The sequence below is a fragment of the Pleurodeles waltl genome, chromosome 7 (assembly GCF_031143425.1).
Source record: "Pleurodeles waltl isolate 20211129_DDA chromosome 7, aPleWal1.hap1.20221129, whole genome shotgun sequence".
NCBI lineage: Eukaryota > Metazoa > Chordata > Amphibia > Caudata > Salamandridae > Pleurodeles > Pleurodeles waltl.
This window is the reverse complement of record NC_090446.1, coordinates 1,392,214,563-1,392,239,640: the sequence shown is the minus strand read 5'-3', so window position 1 is coordinate 1,392,239,640 and position 25,078 is coordinate 1,392,214,563. Positions and strand designations below refer to the sequence as shown.

At 43.2% G+C, this 25,078-nt stretch overlaps 1 protein-coding gene across 2 annotated transcripts in view; it reads right to left on the bottom strand.

The window, feature by feature from the left end:
* Positions 1-8,307: 8,307 nt before the first annotated feature.
* The window catches only part of EMC10 (ER membrane protein complex subunit 10), an 80,083-nt gene continuing 63,312 nt past the window's right edge, over positions 8,308-25,078 (bottom strand). For both annotated transcript variants that reach the window (XM_069200990.1, XM_069200988.1), the window contains one exon: positions 8,308-8,920. Coding sequence is in view for 1 of the 2 variants with exons in the window: in XM_069200988.1 (XP_069057089.1) it covers positions 8,825-8,920 (96 nt within the window). In the remaining variant the exon portion in view is untranslated. The remainder of the gene's footprint in view (positions 8,921-25,078) is intronic.

Below are 25,078 nucleotides of genomic sequence, written 5' to 3'. Positions count from 1 at the left end.
CCAACTTTTGTGATTCCCACGATGTTACGGCCCCGGGTAATACAGTCAGGCTGGTCAAAGGGAGGGTAGGTGAGTATGGGAGCGTGGTTCTTGTGTGCTGTAAGCTGCGTTTCCAGCAGTAGTTCAGTACCTGTGACTCCATAGAGCCCGTCCCGCGCTTTCCACCAGGAGTGAGGAGGATCTCCGCTGTGACTACAGCAGGGAGCTCTCCTGCATGCACCTCAGAGCCATTCAAACAGGCTGTATGCCAGGCCCTGGTTAGCCACTGAAGCTGCCCTGCTAAATAGTATAATTCCATGTCTGGGGCTGCCAGACCCCCTTCTATTGTAGGTCTTGGGATTTTGTGTAAAGCTAGTCTGTGACGCCCTGTCCCCCAAATAAAACTAGTGAGAATTGAATCAATTTCTCTAAAGACTGGACGGGGGATTATTACAGGAATGGTCGAGAAGCCGCACAGCAGTCTCAGCAAAGCCACCATCTTAACCAGTGCCACCCGGCCTGCCACTGATAGGGGTAATGTCCTCCAGAATTGGGTGTCTGTCCTCAGCTTCCGAATCGCCTTATTTATATTTCCTTCTAATAGGTCTCTCATGTTGTGATATATGTTAATACCCCAGTAGTGAAATGTGGTCTGGGACCAGCCCAGACCCTGTCCGTTTAAGACCCAGGGTGCTCCCTGTTGCAGGGGGTAGAGGAGGGACTTCTGCCAGTTTATGTGGAGTCCCAGCATATCTCCAAATCGTTCCAACAGGGCCATTGCTCCTGGGAGCTCTGCATCCGGGTCTCTTAGGAATATTAGCATTTCATCCGCGTACAGCGCGATTTTGTGTGTCTGCTTCTCTATGGTTAGTCGCTCGTAGTGCCCACCAGTCCTGGCCATTTGTGCCAATGGTTCCATAGTAATGGCAAAGAGCAGGGGTGACAGTGAGCACCCCTGTCTTGTGCCACGTCCGATTCTGTACAAGCTCGAGATTATTCTGGCCGTGCGAACTCGAGCAGTGGTGGTAGAGTATAGTAATTTTGTCCACCTGAGAAACCCCGAGCCAAGACCCATTTGCCGCATCACTATTTCTAAATAGTCCCATCTAAGACTATCAAATGCTTTTTCTACATCTACCACAATTATTGCTGCTGTAGTAAGATTTGGGGAGCCCAATTGCATTATTTTAATTAGTCTCCTGATATTCGTAGCAGTGCTACGCTTTGGAATAAAGCCTGTTTGATCTGTATGTATCAGTCGTTCCATATGGGGCAGCAATCTCGTGGCGAGAATACGGCTCAGTATTTTGTAATCCATGTTGAGCATGGATAGGGGGCGATAGGACCGCACATCTGTTGCCGGGCGATCCTGCTTTGGCAAGTGGACCACAATAGCTTCATTTGTGGATGGGTGTAGACTTCCGTTCGAGCGCCTCTTTGTAAAGAGCGCTCAGACGCAGTGCTAGAAGATCTAAATATGTTTTATAAAATTCTGCCGGTAGTCCGTCAGCCCGGGCACCTTCCCCCTAGCCATCGCTACCACCACTGCCGTCACCTCCTGTGGAGTTATCAATCCCCCCCATGGTTTGTTGGTCCTTTCTGCCCAGAGCGGGGAGCTGGGTGTTTGCAAGGTTTCGTAACTGGTCGGGCCCTAGGAGTGACACAGGTGGAGCGTAGTCTCCATCCCCTTCTCTGACAGCTCATAATCTAATTGTCATTTCCGATAAGCAGCTGCCTGATGAGCCACACATTAACAAGCTTACATCTACCAGCTTTCTTTTGATAAAGACCATTCAGAAAGTTCTGCCTTTCTTGCCAAATTCTGCCAGCAAATCATTAGTCTATGCAATAAGTACATCCAGGTTAAACTAATGTAACTTTTTATTTACTGGTCTTCCCTGTTACCAGACAAAGAGAGTTCATTTGGTTCTGAAAGCAGCTGCATCGTTAGTGCTGGGTCTTAAGGGTGCACATGTTACCTTACCCAACTACATTGGTTGCCTGTACGCAAACAACACTCTTCTATCATAAGTCACTTTATGGCTTTCCTTCTGACCAATGCAATATATTCCAGCCAGAACCTTGCATCTAAGCCCACTTCACTTTTTGTATTTGCCCCAGTTTAGATGCTGCAGGTTAGCCATTCCCTGGCACTGGAGACCCCAAAGTGTTGGAATGCTCTTCCCTCTGTGCGCTCAATATGAAAGGTACTTTATTAAATTCAAGAAAGTGTTAAAAAATTAATTTGTGCGGGACTCCTTAGAGATGAACTTTCTTAATGTTGTTCCTGCCAATCAGCCTTTTAGGGATATTAGGTTGCTTTATAGATTCCAAAATCAGTAAATAAATAATGGAAGTGATGTATAATACCGACCTACCCTAATAACCTGCTGGCATGACTGGTTTAACAAGTCCACTGCTGACTCGCTTGTTTAACAAAACATAAGTCTGCAGCTCCAACCCTTTAATCCATATCAAACAGAACTGCAGGTTTCTTTCTGGCTGTCAATAGTTTGGGTAGCTGACCTTTGTTCCTTCTCCCACCCAAAGGACCAGCATAAAATATGCTTTTGACAATAAGCCACACAGACAACACTGCACACTATCAGACAGACACAGCAAGGACATGACTGGGCTAGACATGCCAATCGAAGGCACAGCAGAAAATATAAAAGTGTAATCACATCACACACTAGAGGCAAGACTGACAATTTGTTTTCAAAATGCTTGCTGCATAAGTCTCAAAGTTACATTATGCTGGGAGCAGCAAGTGTTACTATTACCCAATGGAATGGTATGCATTTTCATTCGCCTTGAAATGAGGAAAAGTTAAGCTGGCCTGCTGGTTTTAAACCAGTAACCTCCAGGTTTCTAGATCAAAGGCAATTTCTGAACTACACATCAGCTTTTAATGTTTTTAAACTGTTTTGTTTAAGTTTTGCTTACTTTGGCACTTGTACTTGTTTTCGCAACATTCTCCTCAAAGGGGGGTGGGGGGGGTTTGGGCTACATTGTTTGTCCCACCTGACCACTCTCCGGTCTGCCACGGCATAGCCGATTGTTGTGGAGAGAGTTGACACTGCAGCCCCACTACCTGGTTGACATTATCCGCCACAATCTGAGGCATGCAGTGGTCTAGGTGTTCTCTCCTACTTGGAGATGCCTACTTAAGGCCAATAAGTGCAAGGAAGTGCCGCTGGCACGCCAAAGGCGCAGTGGGGACAACCCAGTCTGTCCGGGCCTGGACTGTGCCAGAATTCCAGGCCATTGCGCTCCAGAAGAGGCCCCACAGTTATCTTACTCTTGAAAACAACTCTGGAGCTTACGAAGTTATGGTAAGACATTAAGGGCCTGATTTCAATCTTGGCGTCACAAACATGATGGTCATTCCGTCCGTTAGGATATAATGGAATCATAATATGGCAGACGGGATATCTGTCACGTTTGTGACAAAGTAACCCTGTCCATCAAGCTCTGCATCAGGCCCTAAGATGTTCCCCATGTGGTTTCAACGTGTTCTATCGGGGACAGGGACAGACCTATGCATCATGAGGGCTCGCAACGGGGGACTATTCTTCCCTCACCTAGCAAACCACTAAATCCCATAACACCCTAAATAGTGAGCATTCAAAGTGGGGCCGAGCTCCAAAAAGGAGAAATATTGAGGTTTCCTGACCAAAGCTAGGCCTCTAATTAAAAGTAAAATCGAATTTGCTGGATTCACTGTGGCATACGGCCCTGACTACGTCCTAGTTACTGAAACCTGGGCTCATGAGTAGTTTGGCTCCGACCTAGTGGATGCCATTTCCCTGGGGAACATGATACTCAGACATGGCAGGAAACAGAGGCCAGGAGGAGGTCCCCCAATAATCCATAAAGCAAAGTGCCATTACTTTGTGGAATCTATACAGAGCTTTATTCCCTGTGGGACCTTACACTTCTCATTAAAAATCCAGCCCACAAAATACTTTTCTGGCATTCTAGTTTATAGATCCCACGGCCCTAGATCAGCCTTTACCCTAGAATTAGATCAAGAGATTGAATCATACCTAGTAAAAGTTAACTTCGCTGTCACAGGCACAAGGACTACCCACACAAGTGAGGTACCATTTTTATCAGGAGATTAGGGGAATGCTGGGTGGAAGAAAGCTTGTCGCTCCCTGCAGTTTCCTGAACTTTCCATCACGGAAATGTCAGGAAAATGTTTTTTTTTTTTAAGTAACACTATGAGGCTTGCCAGGGATTTTGGGTAACGCAACTTGGTGAGAGCCACACAAGTCGCTGCATCCTGGCTTCCCCTAGGTGTCTAACTAAGCTAGGGCAAAATACACAGCTGGTGCATTGCAAAAAAAAAAAAAAAAAAGGGGTAATTATTCAGGGGAAAAATGGGATGTATTCATGTTGTGTTTTGGGCCATTTCCTGTTGCAGGCACTAGGCCTACCCACACAAATGAGGCACCATTTTTATCAGGAGATTTCGGGAAACAGAGAATAGTAGAACAAGTGTTATTACCTATTATATTTCTCTGCATGTGCACCTTCCAAATGTAAGACAGTGTGTAAGAAAGAAGTCATTTTGAGAAATGCCCTCTAATTCACGTTAGTACGGGTACCCACAATTTCAGAGATGTGCAAATAACCCCTGGTTCTAATCTACATATTGTGTGCCCATTTCGAAAATACATAGGTTTCCTTGATACCTATTTTTCACTATATTTTACCATATGAATTGCTCTATACCCAGTAGACAATGAAAAACCATTGCAAGGTGCGGCTCAGTTACTGGCCCTGGGTATCTTGAGTTCTTGGAAAACCCACAAACCTTGTATATCCCCACACCTAGAAGGGTCTAGAAAATGTAATGGTATATTGCTTTTGTAAATCAGCCATTGTGATGACAAGTTACAAATGAAAACGTTGTTGGAAATGCCCGTTCTTTCCTATCAAGTCATTTTTTTAAATTTCAATACTTAGTTTCTTTGGGAAAACCTTGAAGATCTACACAAATGACCCATTGCTAAATTCAGAATTTTGTCAAGTTTCCAGAAATGTATGGCTTTCTGGGAACCACCACAGGTTTCACACTCGTTTCGGCCACAAACTGGAAGAAGGATGAAAGCACAAAAATAGGCAAAATGGGCTACCTCCCAGTGGCACAAAATGTGGTTTTCTGAATCAAGTCAGTCTCTTCCTGATAGCTGGGAAGATGGTGACCTTAGCATTGAAAACCTTTTGTTAATGCCACTTGCATGAAAAATACACTATTTTCTGCAGCACTTTTCCCCATTCTTTCCACCAAAAAACAAAAAAAACAGAATGTAGCTACATTTTGCCCAATTTCTCAGCTCCTTCCAGGGGAATCCACAAACCCTGGTTACCTTTAGAATCCCCAGGATGTTGGCAAAAAGGACACAAGTTTAGCGTGGCTGGTTTATGTGGACAAAACGTTATGGCGGCCTAAGTGGGAAGTACCTCAAGAAGCCAAAAAAAGCCTCAGCATGTGGGAGAGGGTCCTGGGCAGGTGGTTTAGGCCTAGCAACAAAAGGGTTAAAGCAACTCAGAAGCATAGGAAGCTGCCAACAGCCCCATGGTTCTTGGACTGGCTCAGACCAGAACAAACTCGGTGAAAAAATTATGATATCCGGGAAAAATTGCACACTAAATCCTTATTAGAGATTATAAATTAGCAAATAGAGAGGAGGAATCAAACTTCTGCACTAACTAAATTAACTACGCCAACTCCACTGCAGAGTTATTCAAAGTGTTAAACATTTTGTCCTCACTGAAAGACTCTTGGATGGATCCCAAGAATTCTTCAAAAAGTTAGCAAACTATTTTCAATCAAAAGTTCTCACCATCTATTAAGAATTTGATTAATCTACGTATGATATACAGAATCCTGCATACTTTGATCCACAGGTTATGCTAAATGTTACATAAAGCAGAGAGGTAACTATAGAGCACAAAGTTGTCCTATCTTTCTTCCTGCAAATAACAGAAAAACAGAGTCCCATCTTCTGTCTGGTTCCCTTTTGAACCTTGCCCACCCAAAATTATCCAACTAGTAGCCAGCACAACTGCTGCCCCCTTGACCTCAATCATGAACTGAGCCATTAGCACAGGATGCTACCACGTTTGTGGAAAAAACTGCAGTTAGGCCTTTGTTGCAAAAACCTAATCGAGACCCCAGTGATTTAAAAAACCTATTGTCCCATTTCTCTGCTCAGGATACCCACAAACATTTTAGAAAAACATCTAAATGTCCAGCTCATATCCAATACTCAGGAACAAAATTTGCTGTACAACTCTAAATTAGTATTCAGAAGCAGCCATGCCACAGAAACTGTCTTAGTTTCAGCGGTAGACAGCATTAGAACATTAGTAGATGTGGTCAGGCTGCGGCACTGATCCTATTGGATCATTCCACAGCCTTTGACACGATCTGCCCGACCCTTCTGACAGACTAACCACTAAAACTAGGTATAGAAGAATCTGCCTTGAAACTCTTAAAATATTGCTCAACCAAGAGATCTTAGATTGTGATCTACAACAAATTTAAGGTGGGCTCTTTTTACTCTGCTGTGTGGGGTGCCTCAGGGATCTTCCCTGGGCCAAACATTGTTTCATCGATATGTATCCCCGGCTGGCCAAATTTATTTGACCTTTTGGGTAACAGGCACTATCACTCATTGATGGCACGCAAATAATTGTGTCCATCACAGCTCACAGATGTCCATCACAGCTCAGAGACATTCTAATTCCGTCAACTTTAATAATTGCATGAAGGCAGTTGCCAATTGGATGAGAATTCATTGTATAAAATTAAATGCAGACAAAACAGAAGTCATCTTTTTTGGAGGTCAACCATCCATACGGGATAAAAGCTGGTGGCCAGATCTGCTGGGATCATTGCCTGTACCCACTAATTCGGCAAAAAATATGGGTGTTATTGAAGACCAAAATCTTGATTTTGATCTGCAGGTTAACCGTACTATTTCCAAATGTTTTATTATGACCAGGACCCACAGCAAAGTTCCCCCTTATATTCCAGTGTCAGCCCGCAAAGCAGATGTTGTGGTCTTGATCTCACGACTCAACTATTATGACACACTTTATCAGAACATCAGTAAGTCACCTTTGACCAAGCTGCAAACTCTACAGAATGGAGCCGCAAGACTGACACTGGATATCCCCAACTTTCAATCAATCTTGGCAGAAATAATTAAGCTTCCCTGGCAACCAGTGAAAAAACTCATCATGTTTAAGGCGGAGTGCATTGCACACAAAGCCTTACGTAATTCAGGCCTACAGCAATCGGAGCGATGTTTCACTGGTTTGAACCAACAAGACTTCTTCGATCAGCGACTCAGAATCTGGTAGTGGTCCCTAAATTTCAAAAGAAATAGTAATAGATCCTACCCGGTGGCCACTACCAAATTATGGAATTCCCTTTCCATCATGTTAAGAGTCTCAGAAGCCACATGACTTTCAGGAAAACCCTTAAAACTTGGCTCTTTACCATATAAAATGCAGTCAATTGGAGGCATGCGGCAAGAGTCTGCTCTAATCATCCGGTCTAGCACATTTTTTAGCACCTTAACACTTTTGGGTAGTTGTGCGCTTCTGTAAGTTTACTTCATTAATTCATCTGTACCAATGGTTAGTACAGCAAAATACCCTTATGAATGCAAACCATTGCTTTAGTTTAAGAGTAACTGCGGCAGCCATGCTATCTTGCCCATGCTAACCATGCCTAAAGGAAGTACCCATCTATATTGTTTCAAGTCTCTTTCAGCTCTTGAGTCTCAAGACAAGAAACTGTGAATCGATTACTCAGCTGAAAAAGTTTAATTTACATTATTGTTACAACTGAAGATCGTCTTCTTCCTTTCTGAGGATCTCAGTCTTCAGCACCTATGTACTCAGTTTATTAACAAAGTCAAGATACCCCCCATTGCAAGACTGTAAAAACCTATAAAATTAAGCTTTGCCTTTGCTTACTACTTTTACTCCAGTGAACGTCACTGGGGAACAGATTCTGTCAATTCACAGCTGATCGATTTTTCTTTAAAAGAACCCTCTCAGAGTTCGACTGTTGTGTGTGCTGACTTTGAGAACCTCCACGTCCATCGTTCTAATAGCATTTAGACAAGTCCAATTCAGGGCTTTGAGATTCTGGTAAGTCTCACTCTGCTTTGAAAATATGGTGGAAGCAGTTTCTCACATATATACCACGGTCAGCTTTAGCCACAACAGATAGTTCCTCACATTACATTTCTACAAAACTACTACACACTTCTATATACAACTTGGAAGACCACCGAGAAGAACCATTTCTAGAAGTGTTTATTGTGTATCATGATAAGTTAAAAATTTAAGTTGATCGCAGAAGAGTCCCCATGTAAAGGAAATCATTAAATTCAATGTAAGCATCCAGCACACCTGGACAAAAACAGCTATGGAAGTCTGAGCTTTCTAAAACGATGAAATGGACAGTCCTAGGCACGTAAACCTTATCCTAATCCAGACAAAGCAACCTCATTTACGGGCAGTGGCACCATGGCTGCTTCAATCTGTACATAACCCTCCCATTTTTTTTTTTAAACACACAGTACTCCTATTTCAAAAAGGAGAATAAATAAGACATTACTCCATATTGTGCACTACTCCCACAATGACCCACCCATTTCTCAACTTTATTTGAAGCAGACATGAGCATAAAGATGAGGTGCTGTCCTGAGCCGTCTCGGGGACAAATACAGTCTGCAGTCCTGTGCAAAGTTCTTTCTCTTCAGAAATCTGCCCCATAAGAGAAGATGGATGCCAGAGTTCCAACTTGAGCCAATCACCTTCCTCCACCGCCGCCACCACCTCCTTGATTTCCTGCATCTGGCGCTCCTTGCAACATTAAGTAGAGAACCACGGGAATTATGTACATCCACTAAAAGAAAAAATGGGAGGAGAAAAAAAAACAGACAATGACGATAATCCCAAATCTGCAATAAAGTACCACCTCAGTGTTGTATGTATAACAGGAGCCACGCACAGAGCAGACACCCACCAGGTTATACACACACCCCACAAATTCCACAACAGGTGCAACCTCAAAGATATAACTATCAAGCCAGACTTTCCTGGAGCAGACATTCATCTTACCACACCTGAATGGACAAATCACACCACAAAAAAAATATCACCTAATCTTACACGCAACTTGACACAGTAAAAATGTCACTTAATTTAGAGACACGTGTATTCTTAGTTCTACTTCCACCACCCAATCTTTCTTAGTCTTCAAGACTGGAAAAGTCTTGCTGACACTCCCAATGTGACTAAGATAATTAAAAGTCAATCAACAATTAATGTGATAATTAAGAATCAATCAATCAAAAAACATTTATAGAGTGCACAGCTGCCAACAGGCATCCCGTCGCTAGAGCACACAACTGGAGCCAGGAACATGAAGGAAATTAGCTCTTGTCGAAAAGCCAAGTTTTCAGGTGTGACCTGAAAAACGTTTCATTCTCCAGGCGTCGCGGTGTAAGAGGCAGCTCATCCCAGGCCTTAGAAGCTAAAACGCTAAAGAGCATCCGCCTCAGGTTTTTAAATTATACTGAGGGTATTATAAAAGTAAAGCACGGCGCTGATCTTGAAGTACGGACCGGAAGATATTTCTGTAGTCTAATGCATAGATAATTAGGAGCCTTCCAATGGAAAGCCCAGAATGCAATCAGAAGAGCTTTATGTGTAATTCATTTAGTCACAGGAAACCAATGGAGCACTTTCACATGTGAACAAATGGATTGAGCTTTAGGTAAATCTAATGTAAGCCTTGCAGCTGCACTCTGCACAATCTGAAGCCGCTTAAGCAGAAATGCAGATAGTCCCAGGTAGACTGTGGTCGCATAATCTCAATGTATTGGCTGCATGAACAATACTTCCTCTATGGGGACATACTCCAGTGTCTTCTTCAGTGCCCTAAAGACGGGCAAAGCATGCCCTGCCACAGTAGAGATTTGGGGGCTAAGGAGAGGGCATCAAATTATACACCTACATTTCCAGCCGTTACCATAGAGGCTGGAGGGGGTCCCAGCTCTTCTGCCCACCAGTCATTGGACCATGCATAAGCAGAGCCACCGAACTGTAGTATCGCCATTTTTGGAAGCATTACACTTTAAATAGTTCCCGCTCACCCAGTTAACTACCGCAAGAAGGCATTGCATGAACTAAGCTGGCTCACCCAGCGTCTGCTTCCCACATAAGAATATAAGCTGGATATCATTTGCATATGAAATTACATTGATGCCAAATTTTTCTACGTGACCTAAAGGAATCATATATATACGTATCCCTACACATCTATATATAAATACATATATAACAATGTAGGGCTCAAAGAGGAGCCCTGGGGGACACCATGTTTCACTGGTATAGGTACTAAACGGAATGGCTCCACATATACTGACTGCTCTCTATCTGATAAGAATGATTACAGTCACTGAAGTGCAGTACTGCTAATTCCCAGGTCAGCTAGCCTGGTCAGAGACACCTGGTGAGAAACAGTGTGAAATGCTGCCGAGAGATCTAACAGGATAAGGGAAATCATTCTGGCCCTTGTCCAAGCAGGATTTACTCTCATCAGATATTTCCAATAAGGCTGTTTCTGTCCTATGATTAGAGCAGATACCCGACTGTCATGGATGGAGTAAATTATCTGCTGCAAAGTAAGAATTAAGTTTGTGATCGACCAGTTTCGCCAGCACTTTAGCTGCTGCTGGTAGTAGAGATATAGGCCAAAAGATTTTCAATGTGGTCGGATCAGCCGTAAGTGTTTTCAGTAAAGGAATAACAGTTGCCTGTTTCCAGCCTCTAGGAAACAACACTGAGGCAAGCAAAGAATTGAAAACATGAGGAAGCCAAGGGTTGATCATTTCACTAACACGCAAAAGTATATTGGGACGGCAGGGATCAAATGGGGAGCCAGACTCACACCGAAGAATCGCCTTATGTGGCTTGTCCAGTGGAAGTGAGTCAAAACTAAGTAAGATGCTAGTAGAGTGGAGTCTGGGCCACCTCTGTCAAGGAAGAGGGCAACTTAGGATTGTTGAGGGAACCCTGGCTCGTCTCTATTTCATCAACAAAGATCAAGGCAATCTGTTTGCAGAGTTCCTGAGCGGCATGGATCTTAACGTGGCAGACTTTCCGGATGAAGAAACTGATTTGCAAATTTATATGTTTCCTGCATTGAATTATCAGCCTGTCTAATTCAACCTTCAAAAACATTCCGCTTGAACCATCTTAATATTTTTAGAATATTTTTTAAGCACTGCATTATGAATAGGCCTCCCAGTTTTACTGTATTTTTTTTAACCTTTCCGTCTGTCTTTATCCATATTTATTCTTCGGTCATGTTATTGATATTTATCCAGATGTATATTGGGGTTTGAGACTACATGCAGCTGTAAAATGGCATATTTCCACATTTATTGAACTGATAAACATGCACTCCTACTTTGATGCCTATCGCTTTTTAGCAAATTAAGCAGAACTCTACATCCACAGGTAAATATTGGCATTATGTACAAACATATGTTTTAACTCCCTATGGTGCCTACCTGCTTAGCAGTTGGTCTGGAATTTGTGAAAAACAGCACGGAGAGACACTCACAAGAAGTATAATTTTCTGTATTTTTCCGCTTTTAAAAATAAATACAGGTAGGAAATTGATTGTTTTCTGCCTGTATTTATTTGTAAAAAAAAAAAAAAAAACGGAAAGCAGGGAACCTTATTTATAAATTACTCTGCTTCTGCAGAGAATCCAGCCTTCCAATGGTGTTCGAGCTGCTTACAGTGTCTCTTTCCTTCTGCAAGTATAGGGGAGAAGTACAGGGGAGAACCATGGCACTGATAGTCTTCTTAATAGTTCACAAGGGTGCAGCTTGATTAGCAGCACATAAGCCATTTATGCACGGACAACCAGGCTTCCTCATCGTGTGGTTCAGGTGCAGGAAACGAGACATGTAAGGCCAAAGAAAAAGCAAGTTTAGAACTCTTATTCCAACTACGGGTTATCCGAAGCAGGACTTGTGTATTAAATGTTTTCCTTTAATAAAGAAGTGAAAAGGAATCAGTGGTGCAACCAGACCAGACAGCCCGGGGTCCCGACTACCATCACATCCATATTTGAAACCTCGGGTCAATAATGTGACCAGTAATGCGTGTTATTAGGTACTCAGCGAATACGGATGATGTTCCTCCTGGAGCGATTCTCCAGGTCCTCTGCGTGGGCTTGGAGGTCTATCTGTTGGCTCTTGAGGCAGATGATTTCCTGCTGTAACTGTTCGATTTCTTCCCCTCTACTTGTCTCCAGGTCTTCCAGGTTGGAAACTCTGACCTCATGATCTGCGATATCCTTGTGTACTGTCTTGAGTTTTTAGTTTTTGGGAGAGGTCTTTTTTAACGGTCTGCAACTCGACCCTGAGGGAGGCAAATAGCGCTTCTAGAAAGGAGTGAGTGGCAGGTCCTTCCGGATCCCCGCCCTCGGACTGCGCTTCACTTCCAGCCTTGAAGGGACAGTCAAAGCCAGGATCCAAGGACGGCCGAGACAGCATGTCCTTTAGGGTTCTGTCCTTTTTAGCCCTTTCATTTGCCATTTTTTTCTTTTCTTAAGCGTCAGAGGTCTATATCAGAAACAGAGTCCGTAGGCAGCAGTCTGGGACCAGAGACCAGAAGGGGGTGCCGCCAGGAGGCTCAAGCGGCTCTCTCAGCCCAAGGAAATCAAGGGACAGCCTAGATCAAAGGGCTCCCAGTCGGTGCCGTGAGCAGGGGAGGCAGGCTGCAGATAAGGGACTGTACCCGGAGATAGGGCCCTGCACTCGTTGCCTGCGACTAACAGTGCGGTGTCTCGGGCCTCCGCGGTGCAATCGCAGTGGACCAGGTATGCAGGCTCGATGGTGCACTCCGCTGCAGAGTCCCAGGGGACCAAGGAACGTTGAGGGAAGGAGGGCCAAGACCCTGTCAGGGCGCGGTGCCAAGGCTAAGCAAGGTGTGTCAAGAGTCCAGTATATGCACTCAGGGGGCCCCAAGGGCAGTGCGATCAGGTGCGGCTCAGAAGCGTGGAGTCGCAATTAGTGTCCTGAGATGACGCAGTGCTGTGTGCTGTGTCTGCCCCTGGGCTCCATTCAATGAGGGCCGCCGCCAACTGTGCCCACGCAAGCAGTAAGGTCTGGTGCAGGGCGCCTCGTTGGGGCCTCTAAATAGGCTCAGGGGGAGGGGAACATCCCCCCCCCAGGATCCCTTGGTGCATGATGTCTTATGTGTTCTTTAGCCAGGGGCCCGTTGCTACCCACACGCTCCAGCATCCTTCCTTTGCTCTGAACAGGCTCTGAACAGTAGAGAGCCAAGGAGTCAACAGATGGTCCTATACCCAGCTCCACCACCCCCCTGCAGTCTCACCAGTCTTGTGGGGGCAGCAAACAGTCAGGTCATCCTGCGGAGTCTGTGTTCTAGCATCAGCCATGCTCCTCTCTGCCTCTCAGATGGTGCCCCAAGGGTCAGGCCCGCCGCACCAGTCCAGACTCTTCTCGGTGCAGTAGGTCTTGGGTCAGGCCCCTGCACTAGCAGCACTCTTCTGGTCGCGGCACCCACTGTGCCCCCAGGGCACACCACGGTTCCTTTGAGTGCAGTGGTTGTGTCTCTATGTGCTGCGGGGGGCATAAGGGACAGCTTTTCTCATAGGCTGCTTCGCCTCTTAGTGGCCCGTCCCTAGGGTCTGCCATCCTTGATCTTCCTCCCGTCCGTCAACTCCGATCCCGAGCTCCGTTGGCATTGCTTCACCCGGGGGAAGGTCCTTGGCTTCAGGACGGCAGTGAGTGCGGACAAGGTGCTTTAAGCGGGAGAAATGTTGCCCAGGCCTACCAGCGGCGGAGAGGTCAGTGGTAGCGTTTTACTTGTCCGCCACCTTGGCCACACTCCTAGACGTTACTTTTAGACTTTTTCAGAAGTTTAAATTGTATGGCACATGTTAAGACCACCCCATTAACTTGGGTTTCTAAAGAAATATATTTGTCTATATAGAATCCCAAGTTCCTAACAGTGGTAACAGGAGCAGGGTAAATACCTAGCATCCTGAACCATAGACTGTCACTTCAAAACACGCTGGGCCTAAAAATAATTTCTAAATTTTATCAGCATTAAGCTTAACCAATTTACAGTTGATTCAGCACTGAATTGCTGATGAGCAGGGCAAAGGGGGCTTTGGGTATCATCTGCAGAGGAATCAAACCAGAAAAAGAGCTGGGAATCATCAGCATATGATATGGAGTCAATCCCCAAAAAGACTGAATCCAATTAATCAAAGAGCAGATGTATATGTTGAATGAGACTGGCGAGAGGGAATAGCCTTGAGGGGCTCTGCACTTAAATGGTCTTTATTCTAATCTAGACGATAAGAGGGCTAAAGAGTGACTGCATTTGGTCAAGAATGAGGCAAACTAGGCAAGCACCCAACTACCAATGCTGACCTCTGACAAATGGTACTCACAATAACATGGCAGACTGTTAAAAGCGGCTGATATCTCAAGCAAAACAAGACCCACCGGTCTGTCTCAATCCATATTAAGACTGAGATCACAGAGGATCGAGACAAGAGCTGCCTGGGCCCTGATTCCTGGCCTGAAATTGGCTTGCACCACATCCAGCAGATGGTTGTACCCAAGGAGGCTTCCAAGCCATCGCTCTAGGTATTTCTCTTATTTTACTCATAAAAGAATAGGAAACAAAAACGGACAATAATTAGCTTCTGATGCCAGATTTCGAGGATATGAATGTCAACAGCACCACTGTCAACTCCAACATGTTTATATGATACGAATTCTCCACCAGAGGCCATGGACCTTGAGTTGTAAGAGTTCCCTAGTGAGCGTCCAAAGTCACCATCTGTCAGTACAGTCTGTGATGAAATCTTTCAGCCTTGACAATCTAAGGCCATACCTAAAACACCTTCAAAAGCATCTAATTTCCAATTCTCCTCTTCTGAATCAGTAGATGAAGTGGAGCCCAATGAATTTATTTTAAACAAATGTCACAGTCTTTGCTGGTAAGACTATCAGGAAGATAGTTCACAAACACAGATCATGGCCATCTTTCCTAGATATTTTCTCACCACAGGCTGAATATTCATCACAAAGAACAGTGAACAATTGTCAGAGGAAAAAAAACAACAATTTGACTGGTTTCCAGATGAAAATACAAACAAAGGTACGAACTTCCAAAAGAAGTTGGGCGATTGTGAACCAGTCAACCCCCAAACATTTGGGGCCTGATTTAGATACTGGCGGACGAGTTACTCCGTCACAATGGTGACTGATATCTCGTCTACCATTATCTAAATCCCATAGGATATAATGGGATGTAGATATTGGCTGATGGGATATCCGTCACCATTTTAACGGAGTAACTTGTCTGCCAATATATAAATTAGGCCCATTTGGTGTTTCAGGCCCTGCAAAAAGGCAGCAAGTATCACAGAATTCTTCAGTAATTCTTAAGTGGCAGGGACTTTTTTTTTTTAGCAGCTGTGCTATTCTTAGTATATACAGCCACATGTGCTTTTAAATGTATATTTGACTAATTGGATATTAAAAACAGTATATGCTGCTAAACTGGGCAGGTTTATCTGGAAAAGATAAATTGCTGAGATGTGTTCCGTTATCTCTCAGATGTATGGAGATATTCTATCTTTTACTAATTCTGAGAAAATACCCTGTGCTACTTACACACTTTCCACAGTGGGAAATCTCTGGGAGTAACAAGTCATATCAAAGAGAAGTCTGAGTGTTTCAGCACAATATATTACTTGAATATTCTATGGGGGTAGGTTGAAGATAGGCAATCCAGTGGGAGACGGGGTGGTGAATTTCAAACTAGCAAATGAACCCTGCTCAAGGTCTGCAACCCAAAAATAAAAAATAAAAAAAATCAGAGTAAGAGTGGGGATCTGAACATCCTCTAAGTGCCATGTGAAGAGAAAATGCAATCTTTCCTTACTGCCCTTGCATTCACTGAAACCTGTAACCTTCAGAACGAGCAAGAGTCATGGAGACTGTATGAGTCTGGTCTTCTGACTGAAACGGGCATCAAGGTGTTAGAGGACAGATGACTGAGTGTTCTGTACTGGTGCAGGTTATTCATAAACACGTCCCTTCTCCTCAAGCGGAGATACGTTTATGATGAACAGAAGCGGATTCTGTGGGACTGCTGTCTGTGCGCCCAGGATTACAATTTTCTAACTTCTATAAGCTGTGTGAATACACACTTCATTCTCCATACTGTTAGGCCATCCTACAAACCTGGATGAAGTGTCCCCTTTATGTAAGAATACACAAGCTTCCCATCAGAACTCAAGAGTCTTTCATATTATCTAGTCACACTGCAAATGCCAGATCGATGCAGTTGGCACCAAGATAGTGTTCTTGGAGCACTCAACTTCCAGTTTCAAGCTATACCACAAAGGGTCCTTCAACAAACTACTAGTCCAAGCAAAAGGAGAGTCTTGCACTCACTGCTCCAGCACTGGGAATAAAGAACATGCCACACAGCATCTACTAACACCCGTAAAGACATGCCCCAGCTTGCTCACATTCTGTGGGACATCTTACAAGTTCGTGTTTCACTACAGAAAACTCCACATTTGAAGTCACCTAGTAAATCTGTATCTTGCATATTATTGGGCAAAATCAGACTTTTAATCACACCACATTATCGCGTTAACAGTATTAACAGCGTTTGGTTGCCATAATACGTATGTGTTATACACTCTATTGTAACATAAGGGGTAGTCTTGCATAGTGCCTTATCATACAATAACAATCTCACAAAGCTAGTCATCATACCACACCATCAGATGTTTCACAATTATCACAGCAAATCACAACAGACCTCTTGTAAGTTGTCAATACAAGCCCTTAAAAAGTACTAGTTGACTTTATATTTGCTTTTGACCCTGTAAAGCAATCCGCTGCTTTTTGGCTAGATTCGCTCTATTAAATACCATAGGCATGCATAAACACACAACAAGAAAACTCTTGTACAGCATCTGGTCAAACCACAAGAAACTTTTCTCAAGTTCAAGCCCACAGGTCACGCCTCCAGGAACTCTTGCGCATTCTCAGGTAAAAAAATTGTAGGTACGGAATCAAGAGTGAAATCTCGAGAATATCAAACCCAAAATCTAGAGGACCAAAATATTGATGTGTGTATAGATATTTATAGCTTAACTATACTAACTCCATACCTTTGTACCTTGACAACAGTTATCACAAGGTATGTAGATGAGGAGTTAAGAATAATAAATGTATACTTATCGACATGCAATTACCTGCTTGATATTTTGGTCTTCAATGTTTTGGCTTCAATAGTCTGGTAACTCAAGATTTTACACTCATTACTCCAAGTTACAACTGATTATACCACAAGAAACAATTTTCACAGTCTAGCTTCAAACTACACAAGCCCAATTGAACAGGCCTGGAAATATCACAAGAAGCCTAACTCACAGCCTCATGTTCTATCACTAGCGCTCTTGCACAATGCTTCAGATCAAACAATAAGCAGCCTCCCACTTACCTCAGGTCAAGCATTAGAAGACCTCCCTCGTTATCAGGTCAAACAAAAAGATCTCTCACGCTGTGTCACGTCCAACAAGACATCTTTCACAGGGTCAAATGACAACACCACCTCATCCACAGCCTCAGGACAAACCATGCAAGAGGTAAAAGCACTAGAGATCGTTCCCCCTGAGTCAAATCACACCTTGAGAGATCTCTCATATAGCATAAATCCAAACAGATCTGTCTAGGCTGTATACAACAGTAACACAGAGTGAAGAATTAGCAGTTAAGACACATCTTCCTCAGCATGCAATGTCTCAAATATTTCATGTTTAGGTGGCCTCAGTGTCTGCCCTTTACTTACTTACAAGCACATGCACACAAAATCATTGTTTCCTGTAGAACACACACACACACTTGTTCTCATGAAAATAATTATACATGTCCCTATTTTTTTGTAATCAGTGTTCTCCCTTTCATCAGTAGCAGGCATTCCTTTTCACAAAAATGCTTCATGTAGGGAGGCCAAAAACGTAATCTCAGTAGTAATCACCAGGAGCCCACTCCAGTCATTGTATGCTAAACTACAGCAGTGAACAAAAGAGCAGGGTGTGAGGCAACCCGTCACCGGAAGTGAGGAGGGGCAACAGTGAGTGGGGAAAACAGGGTAGTAGAAGCAGAGGGAATAGCGCAGGCAAACAGGGAGATGTGTGGAGTGCGTCAGGAAAAAAAATGAGTAATTGCAGCAGAGCACAACACCTCACTGGCGGTATTTAAACACTTTTAAATGAAATGAGACTTCAGGCAGGTATGGTAGCGGGCAGAGAGATGGAAACAGAGGAACACCAGAAGTATAAACTACATGGAAAGGAAGCTATAACCGTGGACAGACCTGAATGGAAATCACAGAGCATAACATGGACAGAAAATGATACAATGGAACGTGAGATCAGAAGTCTAACAACTGAGGGATGCCAGAAACATGGATGAGAAGGGAGTGGACCTGAGACAAAAAAGAGGAGGGTAATAAAGGGAGAGGGCGTAGCTGGATAGGGATGTTATAGAGGCCCAAATAAAAGACAACAACCAAACTGCAAGCAAGATCAACACCATGCAGGAGGGTTTGCATGCATCCCAGTCCTGCACCCCATTTCCCAAAGTCTATATTTGGCTTGCAGACCTACCAGCTTTGCCAATAGTACCGGGCAGAATGAAATTTGTATATAAGTAGCGGCCTGCACGGCACACTCAATTTTAGAAGCAGTCTGACTCATGAACATGGTTTCTAGGGCTGCCAAAGGGTCGTAATGGAATCTATTAGGAATGCCCTTCCACTTGTCTACTAATAGTGTTTTGTCATAAAACGAACTGATCTGCAGTAAAAATAAATACATTAAAAAGGATTGCTTTTTGTATACGATGCTTATAGCACACACATACCTGAATGTGGTAAAAGTGTCATATTGGGTATACTTTTCAGGTGTAAAATAGTCCCTCATGAATTACAAAGGAACATATCTCCTCGAAGGCAGAATGCTACACTGAATAACCAATAGCACGCGAAGAAATATGTATAATCATCTGGGCTGATTCAATATGTGATTGATGCGGTCTCAAAGCAATGACTCAAGGGGGAGCTGACCGAAAAAAGCCAAGTGTTGAAGGACCTAATCCAAAGCATACTGTATACTGTTAACAAAGGTCTTGCGACAGCAGCACATTCAAACCTAAAAATGTAGTCTTATCATGGTTTCCAGACCACAATTATTTTGGCTGAAAAGCTATACGTTTTCTGGATAGCGCAGAAGAAAATCTACTAAAATATTTCACCAGGATAGAGTCTGGCACAATACCCAACAGCATTATTGTTCAACAACAACCCATGTACATGGCCAGAAGAAATTATATGACTTGCTACCACATGAATGTTTCTAGAACAGGATGGGTGAAGGGGGTATAAGCCATTGCACCTTTCTGCATAATCCTGCAATGGCATTTCAGCAAGGTGGCCCAAAACGAGGCAGAGGCAGGCAAGGTAAATTTCAGAAGGGATTAAAAACATAAAGAGGACATATTAAGGGACAGGAGAAACACAAACAGAGAGAAATAAACACTAGAGAGGAAAACATCAAACACAAGAAAGGTACATAGAGTACTGGAAGGGACAATGTAAACGTACCAAAGCAAAGGATGTAGGGAACGACAGTGGCAAAAACTGAGAATGGACAGTGATGACATAACAAAGTCAGATTCCATACATCATTATATGAACAGACACATCAGTGTGAGCCCTAATCATGTATTTCGTTAGTTTTGAACAGTCAGAGATGCTTTTCGAACAGATGATCTGCCTAGTATAACTAAAACAGAGCTCAAACCAAAATCTGACTGGCTGAATAAATATGTATGACTGGCAGCGAGTGTGATACCTGCATTTTTGTGCAAACTGGAAGCAGTGAATACAAAGGTGTCTGTTGAATGACTGCAGTCATATATTGATATGTTACAACAAATATATTTTCTTACTCAAAGCACCTCATATTGCCTGCACGTCGATGACATGTTCCGTGAACAGACCCTAATTACAGTTTTAATGTTATGCCTGACATAACTTTAGTTTGTTGATGAGTGACTGAAACAGGTGTGAATAAATCCAGGTAGTCCATTAGCCCTGGGAAACAACTTTGTTTTCAGATATTCTCGTAACTCATCTTCCAGTTACATCTGCCCCCAAGTCCTCCTGAATGGTCACTGCAAAAAGCAAAAAGCAGCTCAGTCACAGCCCTTGAACAACAATTCACTGCCAAGCCTGCGTTTACCCAAGTTCATATGGGAGCTTTTCAAATCACTTAAGATTTGTCCAAACCAATGCCCAATGCCCAAACCAATGAAGATTCCTTAATACTACCAGATTTTGGAAAATGTCACTGCATCATATTGTCAGTTTCCCACCGCCTGCCCACCCAATTTAGAGGTGGTGGCACAAATCTCTCATGAGATTATTAACCACTGATCTGCTATAGATGCGTAGCCAGACAATAGCTTTTTATATTGGGCACTACAAATACACCCCACCAGCATAGGCTGGCACCATATGAAAATATTGGTGAAAATGACAGCTGCAGATTTTGAGTATACAAGATAACCTCTGGATAGCAGATTGTGTGTCTAGGCTTTACATTTGAAGGGAAGAAAGAATTTGAAATAAGGCTTATTCTAAAGTCATAGTCAATGCCTAAAATTGCCCCAAGTCTCTCTTCAACGTGGTCAAGGAACTCTCTGACAAGAGCAAAACATCTCCATGGCGCCCTCATTGTCTCAGTCACAATGCAAAGAACTGGCCCACTTATTTGTTAAGAAGGTAGTTGCCATCCAACTCCATTTGGCAAAGGGCTCAAAAGGCAGAAGGGCAGGCTGCCTACTTTGCTCCCAATACCAGCACATTGGAACATGCCCCATTAAGTGAAAATAATACCTTGAACACGTCTTATGTCAACTAAAATTGAGTCACTGTCGCTTCTGGACACCCCTTATTTTCGGACTATACTACAGTCAATTAAATCAGGATCTTCACTAGATCCCCTTTCATTGACTAAGCTCCGTCTCCTTGGCCCTGATCTACTACAACTGGTGGGAAATCTTCTCAATCTTCCTACAGCCCTCACAATTGGGTTTTAGGGCTGGGCACAGCATCAAATCTACCCCCTTCTTGTAGAAAGACTGGAGACTTTGGGTCTTGAGGGAACAGGATGACCTCATTCCTGAAAGATCATACGCTCTAGGTTTTCTCAGCCAGTGCTAGGTCAGAGCCATGTGGTCTGACTTGTGGAGTTCCTCAGGGCTCAGCCCGAAGCCCGGTGCTATTTAATCTCTACATAAGCCCACTGACAGATGTGGTGGAAAGTTGTGGCCTGACAGCGAGGATGAAGTATGCAGTAGTTGGTGTTGATTATTACTGTAAATGGTGGAAGGCCGAGTTTACTGATGAATGTAACACCAGGTATGTCAAAGTTTTTTGAAAAAAGCAATTCAGAAGGAAGGTTTCCAAAGGGAATTGGTTTCGGACAATGGTGTTCAGTTTGTGTTCAAGGAAATGAAGGAATTTGTAAGTTAATACTCATAAAGGGATTGCATTGTATCATTCTCAACCTAATTGACTGAATTGCACTTTGGTGCTATGTATATATGTGTAATATATTATGTATAAAATGGGCTATTAAGAACAAGGTAGAGGTTTGTGATGCTGTTGAGAACATGTTATGGTACGAGTCTCAAAAGTGCACTGGTAAATCGCCATTTGAAGTTATGCGAGGTCATGTCCCCGAATGTAAAATGTCCCTGGTTTGGTTGAAGAACTGGTGTGCTCATACTGAACATGAATAGTCAGTGGATAAGTACATTTGTCCTAGAGTAGAAGATTATCAACTCAAGATGAAGCAGAGTTTGGCTGAAAAGTATGGTGTAAAGAATTGTAAGGAGAAAGTGGTGGTTGGAGATTTCGTACGCATCAAAGAGCCTGTTCATGTATTCAAAGTAAAATTTAAGTTTAGAGAACAGGTTGTGAGGGAAGCAGTGAGTGGGAATGCGATAAAAGTGAGTGGTGGAATCGGAGTAGAGTGGTGAAAGTGAACAGTGAAACAGAATTTTCTGATGTTCAGAGGAGTAAAGTTCCTGTTAAAATAAAGAACAAATCATTAGTTCCATCAAAATGCCAGGGGGTACATAGTAATGGAAGGAGTAAAATAGTGATCAGAAAACCAATTAGGTTTCAAGAACAGTGTACATTTTGTATAAGCTGGTGGTTAGTCAACATGTTTATTTTCACGTGTTTTATACTATGTTTTTTCTGTTCCCTTTTCACTCAATATATGCATAGGTTTTTATATCTTTAAGTTATTAGTGTTAGCCCTGTGGTTTCTGTTCTGGTGGGTATATATTGTTTGCTGGAGCGAAGGGGAAGGAGGAGGGGGAGGGGGTGATGTACCTTTGTGGTTCACATTGTGTTGGTGGTCAACATTCCACATTCTGGTCCCTGTTGAGGGAATGTTCTTTGGGTTGACAGTTGGTTCCTGGTGCTGTTGGGGGCTTGAGGTGCATAAAGAGTTTCACAACTTACAATGTATTTTGGTTTTATTTGAATTGTAAAACGTCCACAGTCATCTTGTATGCAGATGATGCACAGCTCATTGTCTCCACCTGGACTACTGCATCAAGTTATTGAACTTTAATGCTTGTATGAGCCATACTGCCAGATAGATGCAAGTTGATTGCTTAAAACGTAACAGAAACCAGGCCAAGGTGGTACTATTGGGAAGGAACTCCACTCACTGGACCAGGTACTGATTCCCAAACAAACTAGGTTATACCACTCCACCTGTTCTCCCCACCCAAACTCCTCCCCCACTCAGCCCCACCCATTCCCGCATGGCAGCCTCTTTGGCCATAAACTTTGATATCAGAATTGATAACCAACTTTCCAATGAAACTAATTTTTTTAAAATAGTCTACTGGTTGCCTATCCACCACCATAACACCATCACACGGGTGTTACTACCAGCAGATTGGATTATGGGAACATACTTTACACTGGCATCTCTGATCATTTGACCAAGTGACTTCAAATAGTACAGAATGTGGAGGCCAGACTGATACTTAATCTTCCAGCTCATGCCTCGATCTCTCACCAGCTCCATAATCCCCACTAACTTAATAGTAGAGTCATTCGTGAACAAATCCAGGACCCATCAGTCCTCTTCCCTTTCCCTAGCACACACCCAAACCTGTATACAATGCAGAGGAGATAGACCTGTCTCGTAACAGGTTCCAAATGAGTGGAACACACCTCCTCTCAAACATCTTTCCACTGGCTCTTTTCAAGAATTGGAGATATCTTAAAACTTGGCTCTAATTATATCCTGTTATTCTTATCAGGCAAATCAATCTAGATTCTCTACTGGAGCATCAGCACACCTTTCTGTGGGTTGTATGAACACAATACAAATCTCTTGAACATATTTCTTATTAATAAATTGTGCCTGGGACTGTAATATTAGAGGGTGCTATTGTCTTGTTTACTATAATGACCTCAAAATGACATACTAAAACATCTAAACCCAGTAGGACATACTCATTGACGTTAAATGCATTGCAATAATGTAAAATTTGCAATTGCATATACAAGTGATGAGAAAATATGACCTAAACCATCAAGTCTGCTTGTTGAATCCCAAGTGCAATTCCTAAGCTTATCACTGGACATCACTCAGTTGTGCCTTTTGTGAAGATCTAGTCAGGCTAGCACAAGTCTGGGTGCCTGTAATTTTTTTTTAAATATAAAAGAAGATGCTGCCTGAGGGCTTGGGAGGAAGTGAAGTTATTTTGATACAAAATATTCAGATGACGCGGGTACAGTGTGGCGTAAGTGATACCCTCCTAGCGTAGTTTTCCCATCCCTTGCATTGCAGGAAGTACAGGCAGGTACTCCTGCCAAGCCTCTTGTTCCACTGGGGTGAAGACTGAGAAATCAGAGGTTGTGTTGCCATTATGTATAAGACCCGGTTTCTCTCTTGCCAGTCTAATGACCGTGTCCCAATCTTTGAAATTTAGGAAACTGGTGATAATATGGTGGGCTGGAAAACTTAGCGGGGCCACACGGCCAGAGAGAGTGATAAGCACACTCTACCATGAAAAAGAGAGAGAAGAATGTAAAGACCAAACATGTTAGCAAGCAGCTTTTTAGTATTTCCATCTTTCTAGTATTTGCTGCTTCTGGTATCCCTACGATGAACAAGTTACTTACCTTCGGTAATGCTCTTTCTGTTGGTAGGTACTCTACCTAACCGCACATACCTTACCTATTGAATATTCCCAAGAACTCAGACTGGACCTGGAAAATCTGCAGCATTGCACCTGAGTGCCGGTAGGTGGCATCGCATTTAAGCATCACTCATGCACGTTAGTTTCTAGACAGCCCGCATCCTAAGAAGCGGAGCCCATTACATTGGATGTACCCAGTGTGCTGATCTCAACACTCGGTACCTTGTTAGAAGTAGAAAAAGAGCCTAGTTTAAAGAGTCGGGAGCTTGGTGAGGACTCCGCAGTTAGAGTATCCATTGCTACAGAAGGTAAGTAACTTGTGTGTCTCATGACTACTTCTAAGTGCAGATTCTTCACCTTTTGAATAGATATCAAAGCTGTACCCTCTCAGTGGTGGATTTGTGAACTAGCTCAGATCAAAAAGTCCTGCAGGGTTGAGCAGGCAAATGCCCTGCCAAGCAGTGGCGGTTTGTGAATGTATGAAGAGATGCCAAAATAGCAGCCTGGCAAATATCCAGGACAAATACAGGTAAATGGCCAACAAGGGGATCATTTACAAAGAATTAGAAATTGTTTACGTTCGTTTATATGTCCTACAAAGTGACATTCAGAACCAGTCCAATGAACAAAACAATAAGAATAATTCCGTCATTCAAAATAACAAGGTAACATCA